The sequence below is a fragment of the Lagenorhynchus albirostris genome, chromosome 20 (assembly GCF_949774975.1).
Source record: "Lagenorhynchus albirostris chromosome 20, mLagAlb1.1, whole genome shotgun sequence".
In the NCBI taxonomy this organism is placed as follows: domain Eukaryota; kingdom Metazoa; phylum Chordata; class Mammalia; order Artiodactyla; family Delphinidae; genus Lagenorhynchus; species Lagenorhynchus albirostris.
This window is the reverse complement of record NC_083114.1, coordinates 43,677,520-43,701,872: the sequence shown is the minus strand read 5'-3', so window position 1 is coordinate 43,701,872 and position 24,353 is coordinate 43,677,520. Positions and strand designations below refer to the sequence as shown.

Here is a 24,353-nt window from a genome sequence, read left to right as displayed (position 1 = left end):
GAAAATATTTGCAAACAAATCGATGGACAAAGAATTAATCTCCAAAATATATAGACAGCTCATGCAGCTCAACATTAAAAAAACAAACAACCCAATCCAAAAATGGGCAGAAGACCTAAATAGACATTTCTCCAAAGAAGACATACAGATGGCCAAGAAGCACATGAAAAGCTGCTCAACATTGCTAATTATTAGAGAAATGCAAATCAAAACTACAATGAGGTATCACCTCACACCAGTTAGAATGGGCATCATCAGAAAATGTACAAACAACAAATGCTGGAGAGGGTGTGGAGAAAAGGGAACCCTCTTGCACTGTTGGTGGTAATGTAAATTGATACAGCCACTATGGAGAACAGTATGGAGGTTCCTTAAAAAACTAAAAATAGAATTACCATATGACCTAGCAATCCCACTACTGGGCATATACCCAGAGAAAACTATAATTCAAAAAGACACACGCACCCCAGTATTCATTGCAGCACTATTTACAATATACAGGTCATGGAAGCAACCTAAATGCCCATCGACAGATGAATGGATAAAGAAGAAGTGGTACACATATACAATGGAATATTATTCAGCCATAAAAAGGAACGAAATTCGGTCAAGTGTAGAGATGTGGATGGATTTAGAGACTGTCATACAGAGTGAAGTAAGTCAGAAAGAGAAAAACAAATATCGTATATTAACGCATATATGTGGAACTGAGAAAAATGGTACAGATGAACCAGTTTGCAGGGCAGAAATAGAGGCACAGATGTAGAGAACAAATGTATGGACACCAAGGGGGGAAAGTGGCAGGGTGGTGGTGGTGTGATGAATTGGGAGATTGGGATTGACATATATATACTAATATGTATAAAATGGATAACTAATAAGAACCTGCTGTATAAAAAAATAAATAAAATAATATTCAAAAATTCAAAAAAAAAAAAAATGAAGCCAACAGATTGGGATGATGGGCCAGGGCCTAGAAGAAATGAAAAGAGACAAGTGTCATTAATGAGGTTCCTGAAAGCAGCTGAACAAATGTAGAAGAGGGATGTGGCTTCACGGCAGTTCATGGAAGAGATCTGACAAAGAGATTGGAAATGATCAGAAGCTAATGTGTTACATTAGCATGAAGTATCTCCCAAAGCACAATGGCAACCTTCGGCTATACAGGAGTGTCGAGGAAGAACGGTCCCAGCGCACACTGCTCCAGCAACAACAGCTCGTATTTATTGAGTGCTTACTGTATGCCAGTACTGTGCTGTGCCTACATGAGTGATTTCTTGATACTTCTTTTATCGTTTTGATCAAAAAGGATGTCAATCATCCTGGCAGAGGGAAAAGTCTGTTTGTATGTAAGACTGAGCAGAAATATAATGTGTGGAGGCCGTGAATTGAGGGCAACATCATAAGAGACAAACAGTGGTGGTGGGAGAATTAGGGTGTTTACATTCCTGGGACCCTCAGGGGGAGGTGAGCAGTGAATCAAGTTAGATTTCAACCAAATGGAGCCATTGACCTGACTAAGGCTGAATTATGTAGACCCAGCCTAGGGGTCTCAGTGTGGTGTCCTCTTCCTCAAGTGAATGCATTGCAAAGAGAAAGGGCTGGAATAACAATAACCAAATTGTGGAGCAACACATTGTCCAGTGAGCCCCACCCTGGGAGTTGTTTGGGAGAGGGGTTTGTGCAGTGGATAAAGGGTGAGATAAAGAAGACACTCTCTTGAAAACAATGCCATGGGGACTTCCCTGGCGGTCCAGTGGTTAGGACTCCATGCTTCTACTGCAGGGGGCATAGGTTCGATCCCTAGTTGGGGAACTAAGATCCCGCAGGTCGCACGGCATAGCCAAAAAAAAAAAAAAAAGCCAAGAAAAAAGAAATAGGTGGACAGACTGCTACAGCTTAAAAAAGATTAAAGAAACATAAACAGGGACTTCCCTGGTGGCTCAGTGGTTAAGAATCTGCCTGCCAATGCAGGCGACACGGGTTCGAGCCCTGGTCCGGGAAGATCCCACTTGCCGCAGAGCAAGTAAGCCCGTGCGTCACAACTACTGAAGCCCATGTGCCTAGAGCCTGTGAAACAAGAGAAGCCACCACAATGAGAAGCCCACGCACCGCAACGAAGAATAGCCCCCGCTCGCGACAACTAGAGAAAGCCCGCGCGCAGCAACGAAGACCCAGCACAGCCAAAAATAAATAAATAAAAATTAAAAAAAAAACAACAAATGTAATGGATAAAACTTGATTGGATTCTGGTTTGGAAAAAAAAAACCTGCTATAAATGACAACTGGTAGACAATTGAGGAAATTTAAATATGAACTGGAAATGAGATATTACGAAATGAGTACAGCTTTTCTCAGGTGTGATAATTCTCTTGTGTTTATGTTCAGAATATCTTCACGTTTAGGAGATCTGGGCTGAAATTTTTAGGGGTAAAGAGTCGTGGTGTTTGCATGTTATTTTCAAATGAATCAGCAAAAGAAGTGTATATAAACAGAGATCTAAAGAACCAATGGAACAAAGTGAACAATTGTTGCATCTAGGTGAAGATTTTCTAAATCCTGCTTTCAACTGTATGTTTGAAAATTTTCAAATAAAAATGTTGAGGAAAGAAAAAGAAGGGAGTTACAAATATGTAAGGAAGTAACTCCTTGAGCATCTGAGTCAGGCCCATCAGCTGATGTTGGTTGCCACTCCTTCCCCGTCGCCACACCCCCTCTACCAGGGACCAAAGCTCCTTGGGAGGAAAGCCCTGTAGGCAGAGATGGCAGATCCCCTTCCCCTACTGGTTTGTGTGTATCCACTGAGCTGATTAGCAGTTGTGACAGCTTGCTATTTTGGATTGCTGTCCTTTACTCTAGCCATCACCAAGCCAGGCCAAGCCCACCTAAAGGGGTTGGACAGCAGAACCCCTCAGAAAATGAGAGTCAGCACCACCCTGACAATAATTCAGACGGAGACATTGAGGCTCAGAGAAGTTTGTACTTTTAACCATGGTCATACAGCTGGCCTGTAGTGGAGTGAGGATTTGAATCCAGAGAGCCTTAACTCTAGGATCCAATCTGTTAACCACAGTACTGGGCTGGCATCTGTAGAATATCGGGCCCACCACTGGCCCCGCATTTTAGGAAGGATGCTTACAGATCAAAGCAAGTATGGCAGGGAGAGCCACTAGGAGAACAGGAGAGGCTGGAAATCTTGTCCTATGAAAAACCTTGGGGACTTCTATACAGGATAAAAATGACTTGGGGGGAATGCAACGACTGTCCTCAAGCGCTGAAAGAGATGGTATATGGCAACGCAAAGAGGTTTATTCTGCACAACAGGCTAAGAGATAGATTTCAACTTTCTAAGGATTAGAGAGAGTCATCTCAAGCCAGAATGGGCTGCTTTATGAGGTACTAAGCTCCCTGACACTGAAAGCGTTTAAGCAGATGCTGGACAGCCATTGGTCAGGCTTTCTACTCTGAGATGCTACTCTCCCTCTCTTCTCAAAGTGCCTACAGCACTGCTGAGAACTGCCGAGTTGGCACCCTCATCGCTATTGGTTTCCTGATTATAAACTTCGTATGGCTTTACTGAATATTCATGTATCATACAATTCACCCACGGTACGCAAACAATTTGATGATTCTTAGTAAATTTATAGTTACACAACCATCGCCACAATCCAGCTTTAGAACACTGTGATTATCACTTTTGCTTCCCAAGAACATTATCAGCATCCAGGGTAGGTCTGGGTCTCCACTGGCCTCAGCGCATGTCTGTGCCCTGGCTCTTCCCCTTCATCCACTGCTCATTCCCCTGGCATGTCAGCTGACACAGTTCTGCGCGTGCTGCTGTGTCCCTCCCCAGACGTCTCCACCGGGCACTTTTGCTGCCTTCCCTCCACCTCTGGCAACCTCTGGAGGCCAGAGCCCACAGCAGTAGTATGTACTGGAAGGACATGGGCCCTGGTGCCCCAGACCTGCATTTGAATCATGATCACGTGGCCACCAGCAAATCACTTTGTATCCTTGAACCTTGGTTTTCCCCTTTGCAAAGCAGATATAATACAAGTGCCTTGCTGGGTGTGATGATTAGACATGATGTGTGCAAAGTGCCTAGAAGAGTACCCAGTATGCTCAGTAAATAGCAGAGATTACTGCTTCACGATTACAATTGTCGGGGCCACCTTTATAATTATTGGCAGTCAATTCCCGGGTGCTCTGGGTGCCTACTTTGTCTTTCTCTTCCAGGCATATCCCTGGCTGTAGTTTTCTGGGTCACTCTTGCTGTCCAAGCAAGAGGATGGATTCTCCCACACTTGGGAACCCGGCGACCCACCCCGGCAAGGGCTGCGTGTCAGTGGGGTGGCGCAGCAGCACCACCTAGTGGCAGTGAGCTGCAGCAAGCTATTTACTGACCAAATTAGTAGCTGGTCTAAGGATTTGGACACACCTTGGAAGTCACCTACTTCAGGGGTCCCTCCAAGGCTTGCGTGTTGGTCACAAAATCCTCCTAGAAGCCTTCCCATGCCGTGCATTAGAGTAAAAGAATGAAAATCAAAATAGGAGAAAAGTTCTTAACTGTGATACTCCTCCAAGTTCACCTGGTGGTAAAAAGCAAAGTTTAAAAAGTGTCCCCACCGGCCTTCCCTGGTGGCGCAGTGGTTGAGAGTCCGCCTGCCGATTCAGGGGACACGGGTTCGTGACCCGGTCCGGGAAGATCCCACATGCCGCGGAGCGGCTGGGCCCGTGAGCCATGGCCGCTGAGCCTGCGCGTCCGGAGCCTGTGCTCCGCAACGGGAGAGGCCACAGCTGTGAGAGGCCTGCGTACCGCTAAAAAAAAAAAAAAAAAAAAAAGGGTCCCCACCAAATCTAGATAGAACGCAGACCAGTGGTTAGTAAAGGCCTACGGCCGAGAGGTATGAAAGAAATGGGGAGTGACTGCTACAGGCTACAGGGTTCCATTTCAAGGTGATGAAAATGTTCTAAAATTGACTGCAGTGATGGTTGTACAAATCTGGGAGGATACTATCGAATAAAACCAGCGAAGTGTAATGGGGGAACTTTATGGAAATGTATCTCAGTAAGGTTGCTGCCAGAAAGGGTGAAAAGAAGACCAAAAATTTCAAAAGAAAAAAGGGTCCTCAGAGCATATTGTCAGATTTTCTGTGTACTGTTTGACAACCTCCAGATACCCGTGGACAAAGGACTCAGGTCACTTCAAGATGTCATGCTTCCTTTCACTTGAAATCGACCTCCACAGGAGTATAAAGCTACCTGTCTTCAGAAACTCACATGCAAATATTCTCAGCCCTGTTAAGGCATTTTAAATAGATCAAAGTACATGACCCACAATATACAGAACTGACTCATGGACCCCCCACCATTACCCCCATATTCTTAGTATTCACACAGAGCTGTACCCCAGGTAAGTCTGGGAACTTCCTTTCCAGGCAAGGAAACTGGCAGTCAGAGGTTGAGTCCAGTTGAACCCAGCTAGTGAACGAGCAGAGCTCGAATTTCAGCCTTGGCCTTTGATTCCAGATTCAGAGCTCTCGCCATTCTGATAGGACAACCATACATCCCCTTTTATGCCCCATGTCCCTGCATAATTATTAGAAGCACCTCTTTCTCTCTCAAGGTAATAAATTCCAGTCACCTAACTCTGGGGCAGTCTTTTCCCTGGGGCTCTGCCTCATCTGTCATCAGGCTGATGCCTCAGGACTGAAGCTGTGTTCAGGCCAACAGCACCTCAGCACTTCCCAAAGCACCCCCCAGCTCCCCAGACACCTTCACCTGCCCAGAATGCGTGAGTCCATAGAAACAGGAAGTAAATTAGTGGTGGCCGGGGGGCCGTGGGGAAGGGAGGAACAGGCACTGGATGCTCATGGATCCAGGGTTTCTTTTGGGGGTGATGAACAATTAGTAGGGTGATCGCACAACTCTCTGAGTATGCTAAAAATCACACTTTAAAAAAAAAAAAGAAAAACAGTGAGTGTGGGACACAGCAATATGGTTTTTTAAACAAGCATCCCAAATGGTCTTATTAGCACTTCCCATGGTTAGAAAAGGACAGAGGATTCAGCAGGATTAGGTGAATAGAGTGGGAAAGATTAAACATAGCCCCCCATCCCACCCCACTTAACTGTTCCTGTAAATAATACTGATCAGTTTGTGGCCAGCACTGCTATTCACACCTTAGACATCAAGATATCCCCAGGGAAACACCAGGCAAGGCATACAAAGGTCTCACAACCCTATGAGGTAGGTATTATCCTCATTTAACAGTTAAGCAAACTGAGGCTTAGAGATATGAAGTCAAAGAGTAACAGGCCTGAGGCCAAGCAGCTAGTGAGGACACAGCTGGGATGTGAACATGGCTTTCAGGGACCCAAGTCTTTGCTCAAACCCAGTACACTGAAGTGCCCCCGCCCATAAACCCCAAATGACCAACTCCAAATTCACAGAAAGAGAAAGACAGTAGTTGAAAGTGTCATATAAGGTAAGAATGGGGAGCACTGCTGAAAGCAGAAGGGCCGGGACAGCACCTCTGTGGGCTCTGCCTTTCGTACCAAGTGCCCTGGGAGTTTTCAACAGCAAGTCTGCTAAGATGGAGAGGGAAAGGGATTTGAAAGTAGTAGCTCGAGACATCCAGCACATGGCTGTCCTCTCCTCCTCCAGAGCAAGTTCTTTACTGTCCAACCAATCAACAAGTGTTTAATGAGGCACCGTACCACATACACGGTACTAAGCATAAACACAAACGTCTAAGACACAGTCCCTGCCAATTTGAGGCGTACAATCTAAACCTTTCTCAGGACTTAACTCCATGGTTAAAAATCAAATCTGGACTTCATTGCCAGTATTGCAAGGAACATTCTTTAAAGTCAATGTTTTAAGGAAAAAAACTCCACATTTATCATGGCACGAAATTTCTTCCTAATAAGAGCAACTTCATTGTTATCAGTAAAGAAGGTTTACTTTTGTTAAAATTCATCTTACATTCTCCTCCTCTGTAATCTGAAATGAAGATTTTTTTTGAAAAAGGAATTTTAAAAGGTAGTAGTGGAACAGCTTAGGTACAAATGTGGCCAACAGGTGTCTGAGCAAAAGAGCTCTAGACTACTGAGTGAATCCAGCTCATTTCCAGGCCATTGTTACAATTTTGAGGATAACATAAAGCACGTTTCCACGGAAGACACTGCTGCCAACCAGAAGAAGGAGTCAGTGCCACGGAGAGTGGTCTGGACGAGACATTCTTCATAGCGAAATTTAGCACCAACCAGCTCAGCTGCTGGGAGTCTCGTTCCCCGAATGAACCTCTTGATTCTGTCACAAACTCTCAGAACTCACAGGTGTGTGGTTCTGGGAACACAGCTAACCTAAACTGCAAGTTGGGCTAAGATACTGTACACGGTGACGGTGACGATTCCAGCCCGGGAGCGAGAACACTCAGCGCAGAGGCGTGGCGGCAGCAGCCTCAGGACACAGCCATGTAGGGACACAAACACGACGGCGCCTCCCCTCCTTAAAGCGGCCCTGCGAGCAAGAGCCTTGGCCGTGCACTGGGTTCCCACCCCCAAAAGGGTCTCCATTTGGCAAATACGAGGCAAGGAAGGGCAGGGCTAGATGATTTCTACTATTACGGGGGTTTTTTCTAATGAAAAAAGATCACTGATTCCTCCCAATGAAGTACATTAAACCAGGGTGTCTGGGCTGGAAAATAACTTAAGCTCAGATCTTAACATCTTAACAACTTAACATCTGCGGTAAGCAAGGGCCTTTTTGTCTTTGAGGATCATTTGCTTTAAAGCACTGAGAAGTGAGCTGCTAGCTCTGGCAGTGATGGGAAAGAATGACAGTTCCTTCCTTTTTACGAAAGGATGCCAAGTCTGACAGGACCCCCAGGTATGCAGAGAGCCCACACCTGGACTAGAACCACACAAAGGAAGTCAGTCCACGGCCCACCCTCCCCCTTCTTCCCACCACGAAGACCACTCTGGCTATCGGGCACCAGGGAGCCCTCGGGACTCCTCCGTCGACTGCAAAACTGGTCACCAAAGCTATGGAAATGGAAGGTGGCATATAAAATGTAACGCTGGCTGTTTGTACCATGTAGGACTGGTTTCCTTAGAGGGCGTATAAGGCACCATGTGGGAAGCTGCTCCCACGCCTGGCCACGCGCCCACGCTCAGCTCCTCACACGCACACACGCACACAGCAGAGGCCAGCTGACTTTGCCACGACGCACAGGGAACGCAGCGCTGCCCGTCACTTCTGGGTTTTGAGCTGGTTGGAGAGCCAGTCCAGGCCTTCGTAAAGCCCATCTCCACTGGTAGCACAAGTAGCCTGAATGTACCAGTTTCTCTGGCGGAGGGAATGTAAACCAAGCTTGTCCGTTATCTCTGCTGCGTTCATAGCATTGGGAAGATCCTTGAGAGAGAATATTCAAAAGTCAGTTGACAAATGTTATATCCTCATAATGGAACATTATGCTCTTCCCCCAACATCTGCCCTTAAGCCACAGTCTTATCTCTAGCCTTCCAGTGGCTCAGGCTCCAAACCTTGAAATCATCCTTAATTTTTTTTTTTTTCTCTCTCTCTCCTCTCACAAACTCCACATGAGGAAATCCTACCAGCTCTACCCTCAAAATATATCCAGAATCTGGCCACTTCTCACCACCTGCACAGCTATACCCGGATCCCACCACCATCGCTTCTCACTTGGGTTTTACTGAAATTACTTCCAAATTGGTCTCCAAGCTTCTGCTCTTGCTCCCAGAAAGTCTAAACACAACCCAGCAGTCAGTGAAAGTCATTCTTCTATCAAAACCCTGTGACATCTCCGTCTCTCTCGGGGTAACAGCCCGAGTCCTCAGGATGCTCTGCAAGGCCTTCGTGACCTGAGCCCTGTGACCCCTCCTAACTGTCCTGCTCTACCTACAGCCCTCACCACAAGTTACTATATTATAAAATTGACTTACTTAGTGTGTTTATTATCTGCCTCTCGTAACTAGAATGCAAACTTTACCAGGGCAGGAATCTCTATCTTGTTCTCTGATGTGTTCCAAGTGCCTAGAACTATGCCTAGCACGTAGTAAGCTCAAACCAAATTTGAATAAATTAGCATTAAAGAACAAGGTAGATCTAGACGCAATGATTTGGAAGGACATCAAAGATATGCTAAGTGAAGAAGCAGGTTACAAAACAGAATGCAGAGGGCTTCCCTGATGGCGCAGTGGTTGGGAATCTGCCTGCCAATGCAGGGGACAAGGGTTCGAGCCCTGGTCTGGGAAGATCCCACATGCAGCGGAGCAACTGTGCCCGTGTGCCACAATTACTGAGCCTGAGCATCTGGAGCCTGTGCTCCGCAACAACAGAGGCCGCGATAGTGAGAGGCCTGCGCACCACGATGAAGAGTGACCCCCGCTTGCCACAACTAGAGAAAGCCCATGCACAGAAACGAAGACCCAACACAGCCATAAATAAATAAATAAATAAATACATTTGGGGGGAAAAAAAGTTATATAAAAAAAAACCAGAATGCAGAATATGATCTCCAGAATTTAAATATGAATACAATCATATAACTGCTCATATAGGCACAGAAAGTTTTATCTCTGGAAAGGAATATAAGACATTTAACAATGTTTTACCCTGAAGCGTGGGGCTAGAATGTTTCACTTGATATTGTGAACTGTCTGCATATTTATACCATGAGCATGTTCTGCTTTTATAATTAAAAAGAACAAATGTCATTTTCTTTTATGAAAGTCCGTTGTGTTCACTAGTGAACTTCAAACTGACATCGAATCTAATGGCCGAGTGAATGATGATCCACCCACCATTTAAAACCATGTTTACAAAGAGCTAGATGACAAGAGAAAATGCCTTCAATAAAGGGACAAAACAGGATGCAACACTGTCCAAACAGTACGATCTCGATTACATAACGAATGTACGCATGGAGGAGAAAGTGCGCGGACACACATCAAAACATGCCCCTGGTTTATCTCAGGCTGGTACATTCCACAGGATTCTGCCTTCTTTTCCACGCTTAGTTCAGCTTCCTGAGGCTGGATGTTTCTACACCCTCCTCCTACTCCTCTTTCACTGCTTTTGGTTATATTTACACAGAAGCTGAGTTGCCCCAAGGATAGACCCCAGATGATCCAATCTCATCTCCTCCTTTGCTTCCCCCCATCCCCAATCCCGTCCCAGCTGCACTGGCTGCCTTCCTGCCGGCCTTCAGGTGTCATCTTATCAGATGTCATCTTATCAGAGAGGCATTCTAGTCCTTCCCTGCATCTGCCCCCTCCTCCACGACACTCCCCCCAGACATATTACCTGTGGTTTATTGACTGACTCTCCTCCAACTAGAACATAAACTCCATGAACACAGGGATTTTTGTCTGTCTGGTTTACTGCTATATCTATATCACCAATACCTAAAACAATGCCTAGATCTTAGTAAATGCTCAGTCGATATTTGTTGCGCGAGTGAATGAATCTAAGACATGCTAACAAAGAGGTGGAGAGAAAGGCTAAGGACAGGAGAGAGGAAGGCAGGCAGCTAATTAGATATCTCTGTTTTTAAGTGAGCAGCTGGCGGTACCTTTCAGTCCCAGGATTCGGAAAGCCAGCGACATACCTGTTTATTCACAAACACCAATAAAACTGCATCTCTGAGCTCATCTTCGGCTAACATTCTGGTTAGTTCTTCTCGGGCTTCATTGACGCGCTCTCTGTCATTACTGTCGACCACAAAAATCAGACCTAGAAAGAAAGCACAAGTGTGTTAGTAATCTGAACCTGGGAAGGCAGCTGTTTATATCCTTACAGCGTCTCCCTGCTTACACATGTGGTTTCACCGAAAGCAATCAATACAGAAGGATATATAATCTTTAGAGTTGGGAAGCCTCCTGTACACCCAACTAGCCTTTTTCAGAGGCATCATAGCCCTTCACCAGATTAACAATAATAAGAATAGAGAGAGAAAAGGTTAGGCTTATTTTTAATCACTTCATTTCTACATCATGCCTACATGATGAAGACCCAATAAAAATCTATGGGCATCCAGGTTCAGATAAGCTTCCCTGGTTGGCAATGCTCTGCGTATGTCACACAGCGATGTGCCAGGAGGGTAATGCACTCTGACCCCATGGGAAGAGGACGATGCAAGCTTTGTGGGTGGTACCTCTCAGATCTCGCCCTATGCATCTCTTCCTTTGGCTGGTTCATTTGTATCCTTTTGCCATAACAGAACTGTAGTTGTAAGTATAGCGCTCCCCTGAGTCCTGTGAGTCGTTTTAATGAATATTGAACCTGAGGGGATATTTGGAACTGCCAAATTTGCAGACAGCTGGAAAAAAGTGAGGGTGGTCTGGGGAGTCCCGAATTTCCAGCTGGTGTCTGAAGTGAGGGAGTCTTGTGCCCTTAACCTGTGACGTATGGCCCAACCCCAGGTACTGGTATCAGAAGTCTTCCCAGCATCCCACACTATACAGCAGCAGAGGAATCCCAGGAAGCAAAAGACAGGTCAGAGAAAGGGACCACCACACTGTATCTCAGGAAAGGTGGCTGAAACCTGCACAGATCTGGTCACTGCCACATTGGCTGGAGGCAGAGGCGGGGCCAATAGGATCTCAGAGGAGGTGCCCAGGAGGGATCCAGCACACACTCCAGACACAGGATGCAAAAGACTCTCTTAGCAGTAGTCCACGTGACATTAATCTTAATAACAACTGGATGGTTAGCTGACAATAAGCCTTCTGTGAGACAAAAATGGGAAGTGGCTGCCAAAAGAACTAACTTGATCCTAGGCTGTATCAACAGTAGTGACAGCAGCTCAGTTTCTAAAATACGGGCAACAAAAAGCCAATGCTACAGTGCGTCAGTCAGAACATCCTGGGAATGTTACGTGGTTGGTGCTGGACCCCACACTCTAAGACACAAGCGAACTGGAGGGACAAAGAATGACTAGGACGGCAAAAGAATTAGATACCATGACATATGAAAAACAAATTTATATAACTGGAAATATTTTGCCTGGAGAAAAGATTCATTGAGGGGACTGACAGCTGTCTTCAAATATCTAGAAGCTGTGACATAAAGAGAGGTTCGACTTGTAAGGAGATGGAAGATCAGTGGGTAAAACTACAGGAGGTCAAGGTGATACGGAGTCAAGAGAAATGCAGGTGCAATGGGCTGCCTCAGGAGCGTGCCTGTCACTGAAGATGCTTGTGCCCAGCTTAAGTGGCAACTTGTGGGGACACTGCAGAAGGGATTCTGCTGACGGGAAGGGCAGTGGAATGAGAGGACCTCTGGGTTCCTTCTGACACTGAGATCGCACCACCATGTCTAGGAGAGAAAATCTGTGCTGGCCCTCGGCCCTTTCCCTCTGTGCTTCCCAGGCCCACCCAACAGCTGCCTGACCAGCTGTCTGGAGCAGCCCACTCTGGCAGACAGGAGTGCCCACAGCTTCTGAATGTCTGGGGCTTACATGAGACTCAAAGTCATGTCTGTTACATCACATCAGACCAAAAAAATGAAGAACATTCAAAACTCCCCCCCAAAGATTTGACAGGCTGCCAGTAAGCTCTGGACTCTGATCACAACTAAGCAAACGAGGTTATCCTGCAATTTGAGGAGATCCTTAGTCTCCAATGCAAAACTGACAGGGTGGAAGCTGACATATTATCCCTTTGCCATTCCTAATAGAAAGAAAGGTTTATAAATATTAGGTCCCATTTTATACTGTTTTTATTTAGATCCTTATGTGAGAAACAAAAGAACCTAGCCATCAGACTGACTACACTTCTGAACTAAGAAAACCTAGCAAACCTAAATTTACAAATGAATAGTATGCTGTAATTTGTTTTTAGAAGTGGGGAGAAGAAAATTTAAATTAAAAAGGACAGCCTGGGGCTTCCCTAGTGGCACAGTGGTTGAGAGTCCGCCTGCCTGCCTATGCAGGGGACACGGATTCATGTCCCGGTCCGGAAAGATCCCACATGCCGCGGAGCAGCTGGGCCCATGAGCCATGGCTGCTGAGCCTGCGCGTCCGGAGCCTGTGCTCCGCAACGGGAGAGGCCACAACAGTGAGAGGCCCGCGTACCGCAAAAAAAAAAAAAAAAATTAATTAAAAAATAAAAAGGACAGTCTGACTGTTGGGAAATTGGCAGGAAACATAGGGGCAACATGCAAGATTACTAATGGCTGAAGTGTTTGGACCCACCAGACAGCAAATCCATTCTTCAAAAGTCACCATTTGCTAATTTCATGAAGAGTCTAAACCACCCACCACAAGGTCCTAGAATACAGCCAGTTAGTTCTCCACCGTCACAGCAGTAGTCACTGAAACTCAATAAAATTAGGCTTGTTATAGGACTCCTTTGATGTAATATAACTCACATTCTAACTGGATCACTCTGACTCCTTTGTGAGGAAGACCTTAAAGGGTCAATGGAGTGAAAAGGAGCTCGTTTAGGCAGCTCTGCTGGGGTCCAGGGGACTGGAGGGGCAGTGGTGGAGATGTGGTCAATTTTGAACATAGTTTGGAGAGAAGCCAACAGGATTTTCTAATATGTGAAGAGTAAAAGGAAGAAATATTACTCAGCCATTAAATAAAAAAGAATCTTGCCATTTGCAGCAATAGGACGGACCTAGAGGGTCATGGTGATCATTTTGTAATGCACAAAAATATTGAATCACTATGTAGTAACCTGAATCTAACATAATATTGTAGGCCAATTAATAAATAAAATAAAAATGAAAGGAAAAAATATGAATTTATCTGTAATAAAAATCACCTTCCCTTTGGCATAGGGAAGGGGCATGGAGAAGAGAAATGTAGTAATCCTTCTCATCCACGTTAATTATGACCACAAGCCCAGGGAACTATACATCCACAGAAAAATGTGGGCAGCACTTTAGTATTATGCAATTTTAAGGGACAGCAAAAAAAAAAAAAAATTAGGCTTGTTATAAATAGAAGATTGAAAACAAACAGGCATTTCTACTTGGTGACTGGGTGTGACAACTCTTAATAAGGTGGGTAAAGGGAACCCTGCCTGAGAATGAGGACAAAAAACCTCTAGTAATTTGGACTCGGTGACAGTTAATTTTATGTGTCAACTTGACTGGGCCACAGGGTGCCCAGACATTTGGTCAAACGGTATTCTGGGTGTGTGTGGCAGGGTGTTTCTGGATGAGATGAACATTTGAATCAGGACACTGAGTACAGCAGATTGCACTCCTCAGTGTGCTCTAGTCCAATCCAATGAAGGCCTGATTAGAACAAAAGAGAGGACGAAAGAATTCACTCGTCTTGGAGCTGGGATATGCATCTTCTGCCTTTGGAATGGAACTTAATCATCAGCTCTCCCGGGTCTCCAGCCTCTGCCAACTGCAGATCCCGGGACTCCTCGGCCTCCACAACCATGTAAGCCAATTCCTTATAAGAAATCACATACAAGCACACATATATATACACAAAAACATATGTGCAAACATGTATGGATAGCCATCCATCATACTGATTCTGTTTTTCTGGAGAACCCAGACTAATACAGGCTCCTGAGTGCCCACTACCTTCCAACCACAGAACTAAGCATTTTATAAAATTAATCTCATTCAAGCCAAATGATCCGGCACAGTAGGTATTCACCTCCATTTTATAGATGAGGAAATAGAGACAGGAAAGATTACCTAACTTTCCCAAGGTTTCATAGCAGAGCTGTGGTTCAAACCCACATTTTCTACTTTTATCACTGGTGAGGAATTACAATAGTTTGACCAATATGGCAAGTGCCAATCCAGGTTAAATGGACACTCTGAGTATCAAAAAGCATATTGTCTGCAACGGATTGAAACACAAAGACATAAAAATCTAAGAGTCATCATGGAAGGTTGCTAGGGTATCGAGTTGTTTCTCTAAAAATCAATAAAGGGAAAGAATTAAATATTTTTCCTGCCTTTCTCATATAAACTATATTTCAGAGAAAGCAAATACCTGATGAAGGGATTCTTTGTTTAGAAGGATTTCAGCTTAATAGACTCAGATGGAATGACAGAAAAAAATGGAGGGATAAACTGTTGGAGAGTAGCAGACGACTAAAGAGACATAACAATGAAAGGCAACGTGTAAACTTTGATTCCTTCGCAAACAAATCAAATGTGAAAAGGACGTATTTGATACAACTGGAAAAATCTGAATAAGGACTGGGTACCAGATACTAAAGAAAGAATGTTAATTTTGGAAGTGTGATAATGCGTGGAGATTATGTTTTAAAAATGTCTTTATCAGTTTGAAATAAACACTGAAGGATGTATGAGTAAAAGGCATCATGTCTGGCATTTGCTGTAACACACTCTGGGCAAAACGCTGATAACTGTTGAAGCTGGGTGATGAGTACGTGGGGATTTGTTAAGTATCCTCTTCCTTTTTTGCTTTAAATTTTCCACTAACAAAACTGAAAAAAGAAAAGATAAACGCTCTATTTTGAGGAAAGACATTCTAAATCTATAGGCTAAGGAAATAAGTACAAATAGAGTTAAGTGTTAAAGGTAATACCTGAAATAATGATACAAAATATAAAGGGACAGTCGACTCGGGTATTTGGTCTGAAAATATCAACAAATATGGGTCTTTACTATGAAACACATGCAATGAAAACACCATAGGTAGTAGAATCTTCAAAATTAAAAGAGTCCAAATAAATTCTAAAATAAGTATGTAGATGCCAGGTGGTTATGATTCTACGTGAGAATCAGGGTGTAAAAACCATATGAACAGCTTACAGATATCTTGACAGGTGATACTCTGTAAGGGTATATCATTTATCCAAAATATAATCAATGAAAAAAACTCAAATAGATTGATAGGGGACTGGGACACGTTAAAACCCCAAATTTTAAGAAACCAGTGATAAGGAAATAAGGTAATGATCTGGGATATTCATGCTTATTCCAGCACTTGTAGAATAACAGCGCAGTAGGGAGGCACTGTGGCCACAGAGGATGCTGGGATTTGGGATTCCAGCCATCCCTGTTCACTTCTTTCTCTCCATAGGGATGATTTTCAAATATTCTCCACAGGTTTAAAAGAGTGTACTGAATTCAAGTTCTTCAAAAATTGGTACTTCATCAAAGGCACATACAACTTTCAATTAACCAAAAGATGAAATTCATTAGAACAACCATTTTCTAACTGTTCTGGATTAAGAGGAGATTCCTATATAAGGCATTAACGCCCAAGTACTTTTTCAAGGAAGGCAGGGACCACTTCTCAAAAAGAAACCTCCCCAGTAAGTGTAAGTGGGTCAGCAGAAAAGAAGGAATGACTGACAGTCCAAATAAAGCAGCGCGCCACAAGGTTTTGCTTCAAGCATCGACCTTTAGGTGCGTTTAACAGAAATGGTTGCAAGGCTAGAACTGGATAATCTCTACCTTGTGTGTTCTGGAAATAATGTCGCCACAAAGGTCTGATTTTGTCCTGGCCACCAACATCCCAGACTGTGAAGCTGATGTTTTTATATTCTACCGTCTCCACGTTGAAACCTAAATTGGGAAGGTGGAGAAAGTGTTTAATGAAGACTTCTGGTTCAACAATTCGAAATAATTTCAGCTAACATTTGGACAGTACTTTTCATTAACAACGCAGCTTGCCGGTCAAAGATCCATAGCTTACAAAACAGAATGTGTTAGTCAGCTTTCTCCCCCATGCATTGTGACAGGTGTCTCCCACCTTCTCCACTCCCTCCGGCCTCCCTCCTCGCACCTCCCCTCCCCTTCCCTCCCAGCAGCTCTTCCTGCGTACTTCAGAGCAAACAGGAGCCATCAATGGGACTGCTTCCACTTCCCACCACACACTGTAGAAACCCAACTACATCTTCACCCACCCTTTTCTCCCTCCCTCTTGGAGCAATGGAAGGGGGCAACTAGCTAATGCCAATCCCATCCCCCCATGTGCTGGATCCAATTCGCCCACGCTGTCCGGAACCTTCAAAATCTCCAACCTGTTTAAGTCTTTTGCATCTTTCAAAAAAGATGACTCCACACCTTCACGCGCTACCACCCTCTATTTTCCCTTTTAAAGTCAAACTTCTCTAAGACGTTTAGCTACCTTCACTGTGCCAACTTTGTCAGCTCTCACCCAATACACCTTAGTTCTACTTTACCATGTTTCGCTGGTTTTGCCAAGGTCAGCAAGGTCACCATGTCAATAAATCTGACAAATGCTTTCCAGTTTTTATGTGATTTGATTTTATATCTGACACTACTGCTCACTCCCTCCTTGAAACTCTTCCCTGGCTTCCCATTTTTCTTCTTCTGTTTCCATGGCTGTACCTTCTCAGTCTCTTTAGTGAGCTCAGCCACATCTGATTGATCTTTAAATGATGCTTAGTTCAAAATCATTTACATAGAACTGTTGCACATAACCTAAACATCCATCACTGGAAATTTGTTAAACATATAGCCACATAATGGAATACTATCTAGTTACTAAAATTTCATGTTGATCTGTACTGATTATTAAGCCCCCAAACATAGTGGCTTAGAACAATGATTTTCCCCCCTACCCAATTCTGTGGGTTGCCTGGGCTTCCTCTTGTAGATGCATTCAACTATTGAGTCCTTTGGGGGCTAGGCTGGACTTCTCTCTCTCCAGGTGGTCTTTTTATTCCCAAGGAGCACTGAGCTTCCTCACGTGGTGGTGGTAGTGTTCCGAAAGAACAAACCCCAAGACACAGCACTTATCAAATCTTTGTGTGAATCACATTTGCTGATGTGCCCTTGGCCAAAGCAAGTCACACGGCCAACCAAGCTCAGCACCACTGTGGAAGGGGACTGCACAGGGGTATGGCTATTGAGTGGCATGATTCATTGGGCACCATTAGTTTAACAATCTACCACAAAATCAGTATCCAATTCATTCACCAAATATTTCCTGGACATCTATTATGTGTCACGCATTTTGCTAGGCGCCTGGGGACAGTGGTGAACAACGCAGACATGATTCTTGCTCTTATTCACACTTTTGGAAGAGAGACAGTGAGCAAGCAATAACAAATGTGCTCAGAGTTACTAAGAAGTTCAGGTTGCTATGGAAACTTACAACAGGGGAAAACCCGTCCAAGGGATCAGGAAAGGCGACCCTGAGAAATGATGCTTAAACTGAGAGGGAGAGAATGAGCTGGCATTAGCTACGTAAAGGCGGGGAGGGGGGGTAAAAAAGAAGGCAGGAAAGCATTCCACAGAGAGGAAATGACATAGAAAGAGATCCAAACACATTGTTTAACGCAGAGTAAGTTGGAAGACAGCATGCATATGACTTCACAAAGATATTCACCAAAGTCACAGTGTTTTTTAACACTCGTTTAGATTTTTTTTGTATGTATGACATTATGGAAGCATGAATTATTTTTATAATTGGAGAAAACCAAGTAATTATGCTATTTCATTTTGGACTAATAACATTTTTAAAATTATGGGTATGAACACTTTCTCCATCTGGTTTCCTGTTCCTTTAAGTGCTGCAATCTCTGCAGCTAACTGCCCAAGTTGGAAGTTGATCGTTGGCTCCTGTGCCTAATCCAACATTCGGAACACTACTGACATTCACATGCCATCCTGGGGAGGCTATTCTCGCTCAGGAGTTTGGATCTGGAGGCAGCTGATGAGGCACAGACTAAGTTCTGTCAAAACTGCCTTTGAGGGGCTTCTCTGGTGGTGCAGCGGTTAAGAGTCCGCTTGCCAATTCAGGGGACATGGGTTTGAGCCCTGGTCCGGGAAGATCCCACATGCTGCAGAGCAACTAAGCCCGTGCGCCACAACTACTGAGCCTGCGCTCTAGAGCCCGCAAGCCACAACTGCTGAAGCCTGAGCGCCTAGAGCCTGTGCTCTGCAACAAAAGAAGCCACCGCAATGATAAGGCTGTGCACCACAATGAAGAGTAGCCCCCGCTCACTATAACTAGAGAAAGCCCTCGCACAGCAACGAAGACCCAATGCAGCCAAAAAAAAATAAAATAAAATAAATATATTTGTAAAAAAACAAGAAAAAAAACCCCTGCCTTTGCAAAAGTCTTAAATAGCTGACAAAACACAGTGCTGGTTCGCAGGAATAACTACACCGCCAGATAGTCCTCCAGCATTTGAACAAATCAGATTCTTCACTTGACCACCAGCTCAAAAAAAATCATACTACATCTTTAAACACTAGGAACATACTTGGTATGGAGAGATGCTTCCACTTAGAAAAGCCAGCTGGAAGAAAGATGGATTTTAATAATCATTATCTTTTTTTTTTTTGGCCAAGCAGATAGGGTTAAACTTGTTCCACCTAAATGTGTTCGTATGACTCCCCCGTAAACGTAGCAATGTGCCAGAGATGCCAGGGAGCAATTAGGAAATTGTATATTACCTGGTTTTGGCCTCAAAACCGCTCTTGGGGCAGACAAGATTTTCCCCCAAAAAATTCAATAATGCAAGAAGTATGTAAAAGTATAACATACTAAAGTGTAAACTGGTCTTGCCATAGGTCGTTAACATACCTATCGTAGGGATGGTAGTCACAATCTCTCCCAGCTTCAATTTATACAAGATGGTGGTTTTTCCAGCGGCATCCAAACCCACCATAAGAATCCGCATCTCTTTTTTCCCAAATAGACTTTTAAACAGTTTTTCAAAAACGTTCCCCATTGTAACTGAATTCTGTGACCTGAAGGAAAAGAAAGGCAAATCAAGTAATTGTTCTTTGCAGAGATATAGAAACATAAATACAGGATATATACATGAAATACAAGTCTCCATTAGAGGTGGCTCCTAGTAAATACTGAACAATTTTAAGTATAGTTTGGCCAGTAAGGAGTAGAGTATCTTGTTTTCACAGGGAAACTCAACTAAGCCTTTTGATGCCTTGCCAAAAAATTCTCTTTTCCACTGCAGCATCCAAGTGGGATACGTGAAGCACAGTCTCAATGGTGGCAGGCTTTAGTCATCTTAAGTATGAAAGCAATGTCACAACAGACACAACTAACACTTCTGAAAGGAGAACTCGGGACGCAGAGAACCAGTTTATTTTACCCGATGTGAAGCAAAGTCTTTCAGGCCGGTTAAATATCAGCACCTTTTAGAAATTCAGTAGCTGCCTTTGGCTAGCAGACAGTATCAAGACCCAGAAAAGAACCTAAAAAACTTCAGAGGTGAGGAAATACAGCACTGGGAAACTGCACTGCTAACAGAGAAATTAACTAGGCAAAGAGTAGAGGAGACACCATAGCATCCAGTGTCGACCATCACCTTACTCTTAATTATTTTTAGCTTTTTTGGAAACAATTCACGCACATATAAACATAAATGATAACGTACAGTTCAGTGAAATGTCATGAACCAAATCAAAAAAAGATGATTACCAGCGACCCAGATCTCCTTGTGCCCCTTCCCAGTTGTACTGTCTACAACTCTAACCTTGCTCCTGGAAGTCTACAAAGATCCTTCAAAGAGAAGTAAAAAATCCTCGTTTCCCTTTAAACTGCTAACCATAGGAAAACTTTATTCCTGGGCAGAGCAGGGTTAAGACAGAATAAGGACAGCCCATCTCCCATTCATTGGGACCCTAGGGACCTCAGAGGGGAGGTCACCAAGTTCCAGAGACCCACCTCTGAAATTCAACTGTGTCCTACAGTAGCTTAACTTCATGGATGATGTCTAAGCACACACCATTTTATTCTACGACCTGAGAAAAAGAGCAGAGCATTTATCCTGTACATAAATTAGGTACAGGGGAACTGCTACAACCAAAGAATGATGAATGTTTTAATCATTCATAGAAGGGCCATACAGAAAGTATATAGAAGTCCAATGCACTATGGCACTCAAAATCTTGTTGGGCGACAAAACTAAAGATTCCTTATCTTCGTTTCCGAAAAAAGATAAATCTCACAGATTAGAAAAAAACAGTGAGGAACATTCTGGGGGAGGGAAGGTACTTCCCACTTAGATGTCCTATGAAGCAAATACTTGATTCCTCCTCCCAACTACAGCACACCTCCAAGGTTTTCCCTCCTGCTTCTCTTTTCCTCTTTTTCCTAGTCATCTGCCAGAGGCGGCCAGAGCCCGCTGCGCTGCTAGAGACCCTCTGGAAGACGCCGGCGACCCTGGCGCCTCTTTGGCACGCTCACCTCCCCTACCACAAGCACCAGCTGTCCATCAGGGAGAACTGCGTGGAGATCTCCAGGACACGAACCAGAGCGGGTGGCCAAGTGGGCGTGCGCAGCGGACAGGCACGCGCGCTGGGTCCCCGGGGAAGGCGTCCGAGTGTCCTTTCTGCCCAGCCGCCAGGCTGCTTCCTCTCGACCTCCGGGCCCCGAGGAGAACGGAGGGCCCAGCGACGGACGAGCCAAGCCTCTCTCGATCCCCGCAGCCCCTGGCCTACACGAGGGCGGAGAAGGGACAAGATCCTTTTCTGCAAGCCACCCGCTGCTCTCTAGCTTCCCGACCTCTGACGGTGCGGAAATCCAGCCAGGCCTTGAGTGCCGCAACCCGCTCTCCCCACTCCGCGACTCACCGGTCCCCAAACTGACCACGGGTACCAATACCGCGGCCTTTAAAGGATTTCTGATCCTCTCTGCGAAATGGCGACAGGCTTCGGGCGGGAACAGTAACCAACCAATCACCCGTCGCCTCTTGGAGCTTTTGTACCAGTGAGCGCGAGGTTCCGTGAGTGACAACAAATCTTGCCAATGCAAAGGACAATAGGAGCCGGGGAGGGAGGACACCCGCCCCTCGCGACCTAGGCGACGGCACGAAGCTCTGGAAATGCCGGCTTAATCTTCCAATGACAGCTCACCGGGTCCTGGCGAGACACGCCCATATGCCCCGCCCCTAGGCTTGCACGACCAATCAAAAAAGTAAACAGATTTCCGGTTTGCTCCGCCAATCAACTCGGAAAAATTCAAAGGATTGAACTAACCCCATTCGGACCAACTGGGTAGGGGCATGTGGGCGGGGCCAAGCTCATAGTGCTATTTAAGGAAACTTGCTGAGGTTGAGCTAAAAGTAGAAACTAGTTTGGGGCGTTGTTTTGTGTGGGAAACATCCAGACAAGACACCGAAATTAGGCATAAGGAAGGTTTCCTGTTCAGTCTGAAGCTAGACAGCCGCCCTGCTTTTGAACAGGTTTTCAACAGTTGGGGAAAATACTAGCCACCTGCACCTGCGTTCAGGAGCACAGAACCACAGTCCTCAATTCCTGAGAAATACTCTCAATAACTCAGCCCCCTAATGCCAACTTGGTTCACTAAAAAGTTTACAAACGCCCGTAAATGGTACATAACTGTTCCTAATGGTACATAAACAGAGAAACTAACATCTATTGAACGTGGTATGTGCCAGGAAATATGTTAAGGACTTAACCTGCGTGACCACAAAGCCCCGTTAGTTGGGATCTACTATTATTCCCATTTTACAAAGGGGAAAATGAAGTAACCGGGCAGAGTTTTAAGCCTAGGTCTGTCTGATACCTTAATCTTTTTAATCAAATGCTTTCCTGATCACAATGACTGTATATATGAAGGTAAATATAAGTACATATGAGAGGTTTTTCTACATGACTCCTTTAAAATTATAATATTTTTTCCTAACTATAAAAAAAGTCATTTTAAAAAATATAATGGAAAAAAAAAAGACACTTCCCACCAGAGAGAGAGAGGAAAAAAAGGAGGAGGAGGAAAAAAATTGCCCATCATCCTATCATCCAGAGGCAATCACTGCTACCATTTTGGTTTATTCCTTTCCAGTCATTTTTCCATGAAATTTTTACATAGTTCAGATTATGAATATGTACAATTTTGTCTTTTTCACTTAATATTTTAATTTGAGCATTTTCCAGATTGTTTAACATTTTTCTTACAAACGTTTTTGATAGCTGTGTGATATTCCATCATATGGATATACTGATTTATTTAATCATTTTCATGTAGTTATCAAAGAAAAAAATTAATCGGTTGATCTAAGAAAGACATGGACAATTTTATTAAAGCCAAATTAAGGATCATAACCCAGGAACAGCCCCTCAGAAAGCTCCAAGAACTGTTCTGCCCGTTAAAGTTCAAAGCACAGTTATATAAATTTTTTGAGACAGAGGGGGCTGTACATTAAATGACATATTACTTTTTATAGGTTTTTAAAATAAATTTATTTATTTATTTATTTTTGGCTGCATTAGGTCTTTGTTGCTGGGTGCAGCCTTTCTCTAGTTGCAGGGATTGGGGGCTACTCTTTGTTGCGGTGCCCAGGCTTCTCATTGCGGTGGCTTCTCTTGCTGCTGAACGTGGGCTCTAGGCACACGGGCTTCAGTAGTTGCAGCACGAGGGCTCAGTAGTTGTGGCTTGCGGCCTCTAGAGCGCAAGCTCAGTAGCTGTGGCGCCAGGGCTTAGTTGCTCCGAGGCATTTGGGATCTTCCCGGACCAGGGATCGAACCCGTGTCCCCTGCATTGGCAGGTGGATTCTTAACCACTGTGCCACCAGAGAAGTCCCTAAATGACATATTATTGACAGTTTACAGAATCCAGATCTACATGGACAAAGCAAGTAGTGGGTCATGGGTCACGGTGGCCCCTTATAAAATTAAGCAGAGAGGGGAGTTGTCTTGGTGATGCTAGGAGAATGTTGCTATTTATGGTTGAGCAGGTATTTCTGCTGATAAGGAGGTTTGGTGAATGTGTAACGCAGATACACAATCCCTAGTAGAGGGGAGAGAGGAGGCCCAAGGGCAGAAAAAAAGAAAATTTTTTTTGGCCGCACCACGCAGGTTGTGGGATCTCAGTTCCCCAACCAGGGATCAAACCTGGGCCCTCGGCAGTGAAAGCTCAGAGTCCTAACCGCTGGACCGCCAGGGAATTCCTGAGAAAATACTTTAAGTTTAAATTTTCCTTGACTTGCTTTAGAGTACAAATTTGTATTTCATCATAGTTCAATATTTAGATTAAAAAAATTTTTTTTCTCTTATGAATTATACTGCAGCTAACATTTTTTTCCCTTCCTGCATTCCTTGCTAATTAAAAAAAAAGAATTCCAAAAGTTCAATCACTCAGTCAAAACATTAAAATTGTTAAGGTTCTTGATACATATTACGTGCCAAACTATTTTCTGAGTATATTATAAAAATTTCCATTCCCATCAACCAAGTGAAAGCCAAATTTACTTACTTCATCATTAGGTAAGCTCTTTTTAAAAAGAGGGTTTTTAGTGTTTTTGTTTTGTTTACTAACTTGATAACCAAAAAAAAAAAAAAGTATCTTATGTTGGTTTAATTTTCAATTCTTTGATTACTTGGTTTATTTTTCCCCAAATGTTTACTAGTAT

The 24,353-nt window shown here is 44.1% G+C and overlaps 1 protein-coding gene across 16 annotated transcripts in view; it reads right to left on the bottom strand.

Annotated features, from left to right (window-relative positions):
• The window catches only part of LOC132511677 (ADP-ribosylation factor 2), a 100,157-nt gene extending 78,374 nt beyond the window's left edge, over positions 1–21,783 (bottom strand). For 8 of the 16 annotated variants that reach the window (XR_009537689.1, XM_060135090.1, XM_060135091.1 and 5 more), the window contains exons 1-4: positions 21,170–21,636; positions 19,541–19,707; positions 16,435–16,545; positions 10,637–10,761 (exon numbers count right to left, since the gene is read on the bottom strand). Coding sequence is in view for 15 of the 16 variants with exons in the window: in XM_060135090.1 (XP_059991073.1) it covers positions 10,637–10,761; positions 16,435–16,545; positions 19,541–19,688 (384 nt within the window). In the remaining variant the exon portion in view is untranslated. The other 8 variants (XM_060135082.1, XM_060135089.1, XM_060135088.1 and 5 more) reach the window with 8 other exon arrangements.
• Between the last annotated feature and the right edge of the window lie 2,570 nt (positions 21,784–24,353).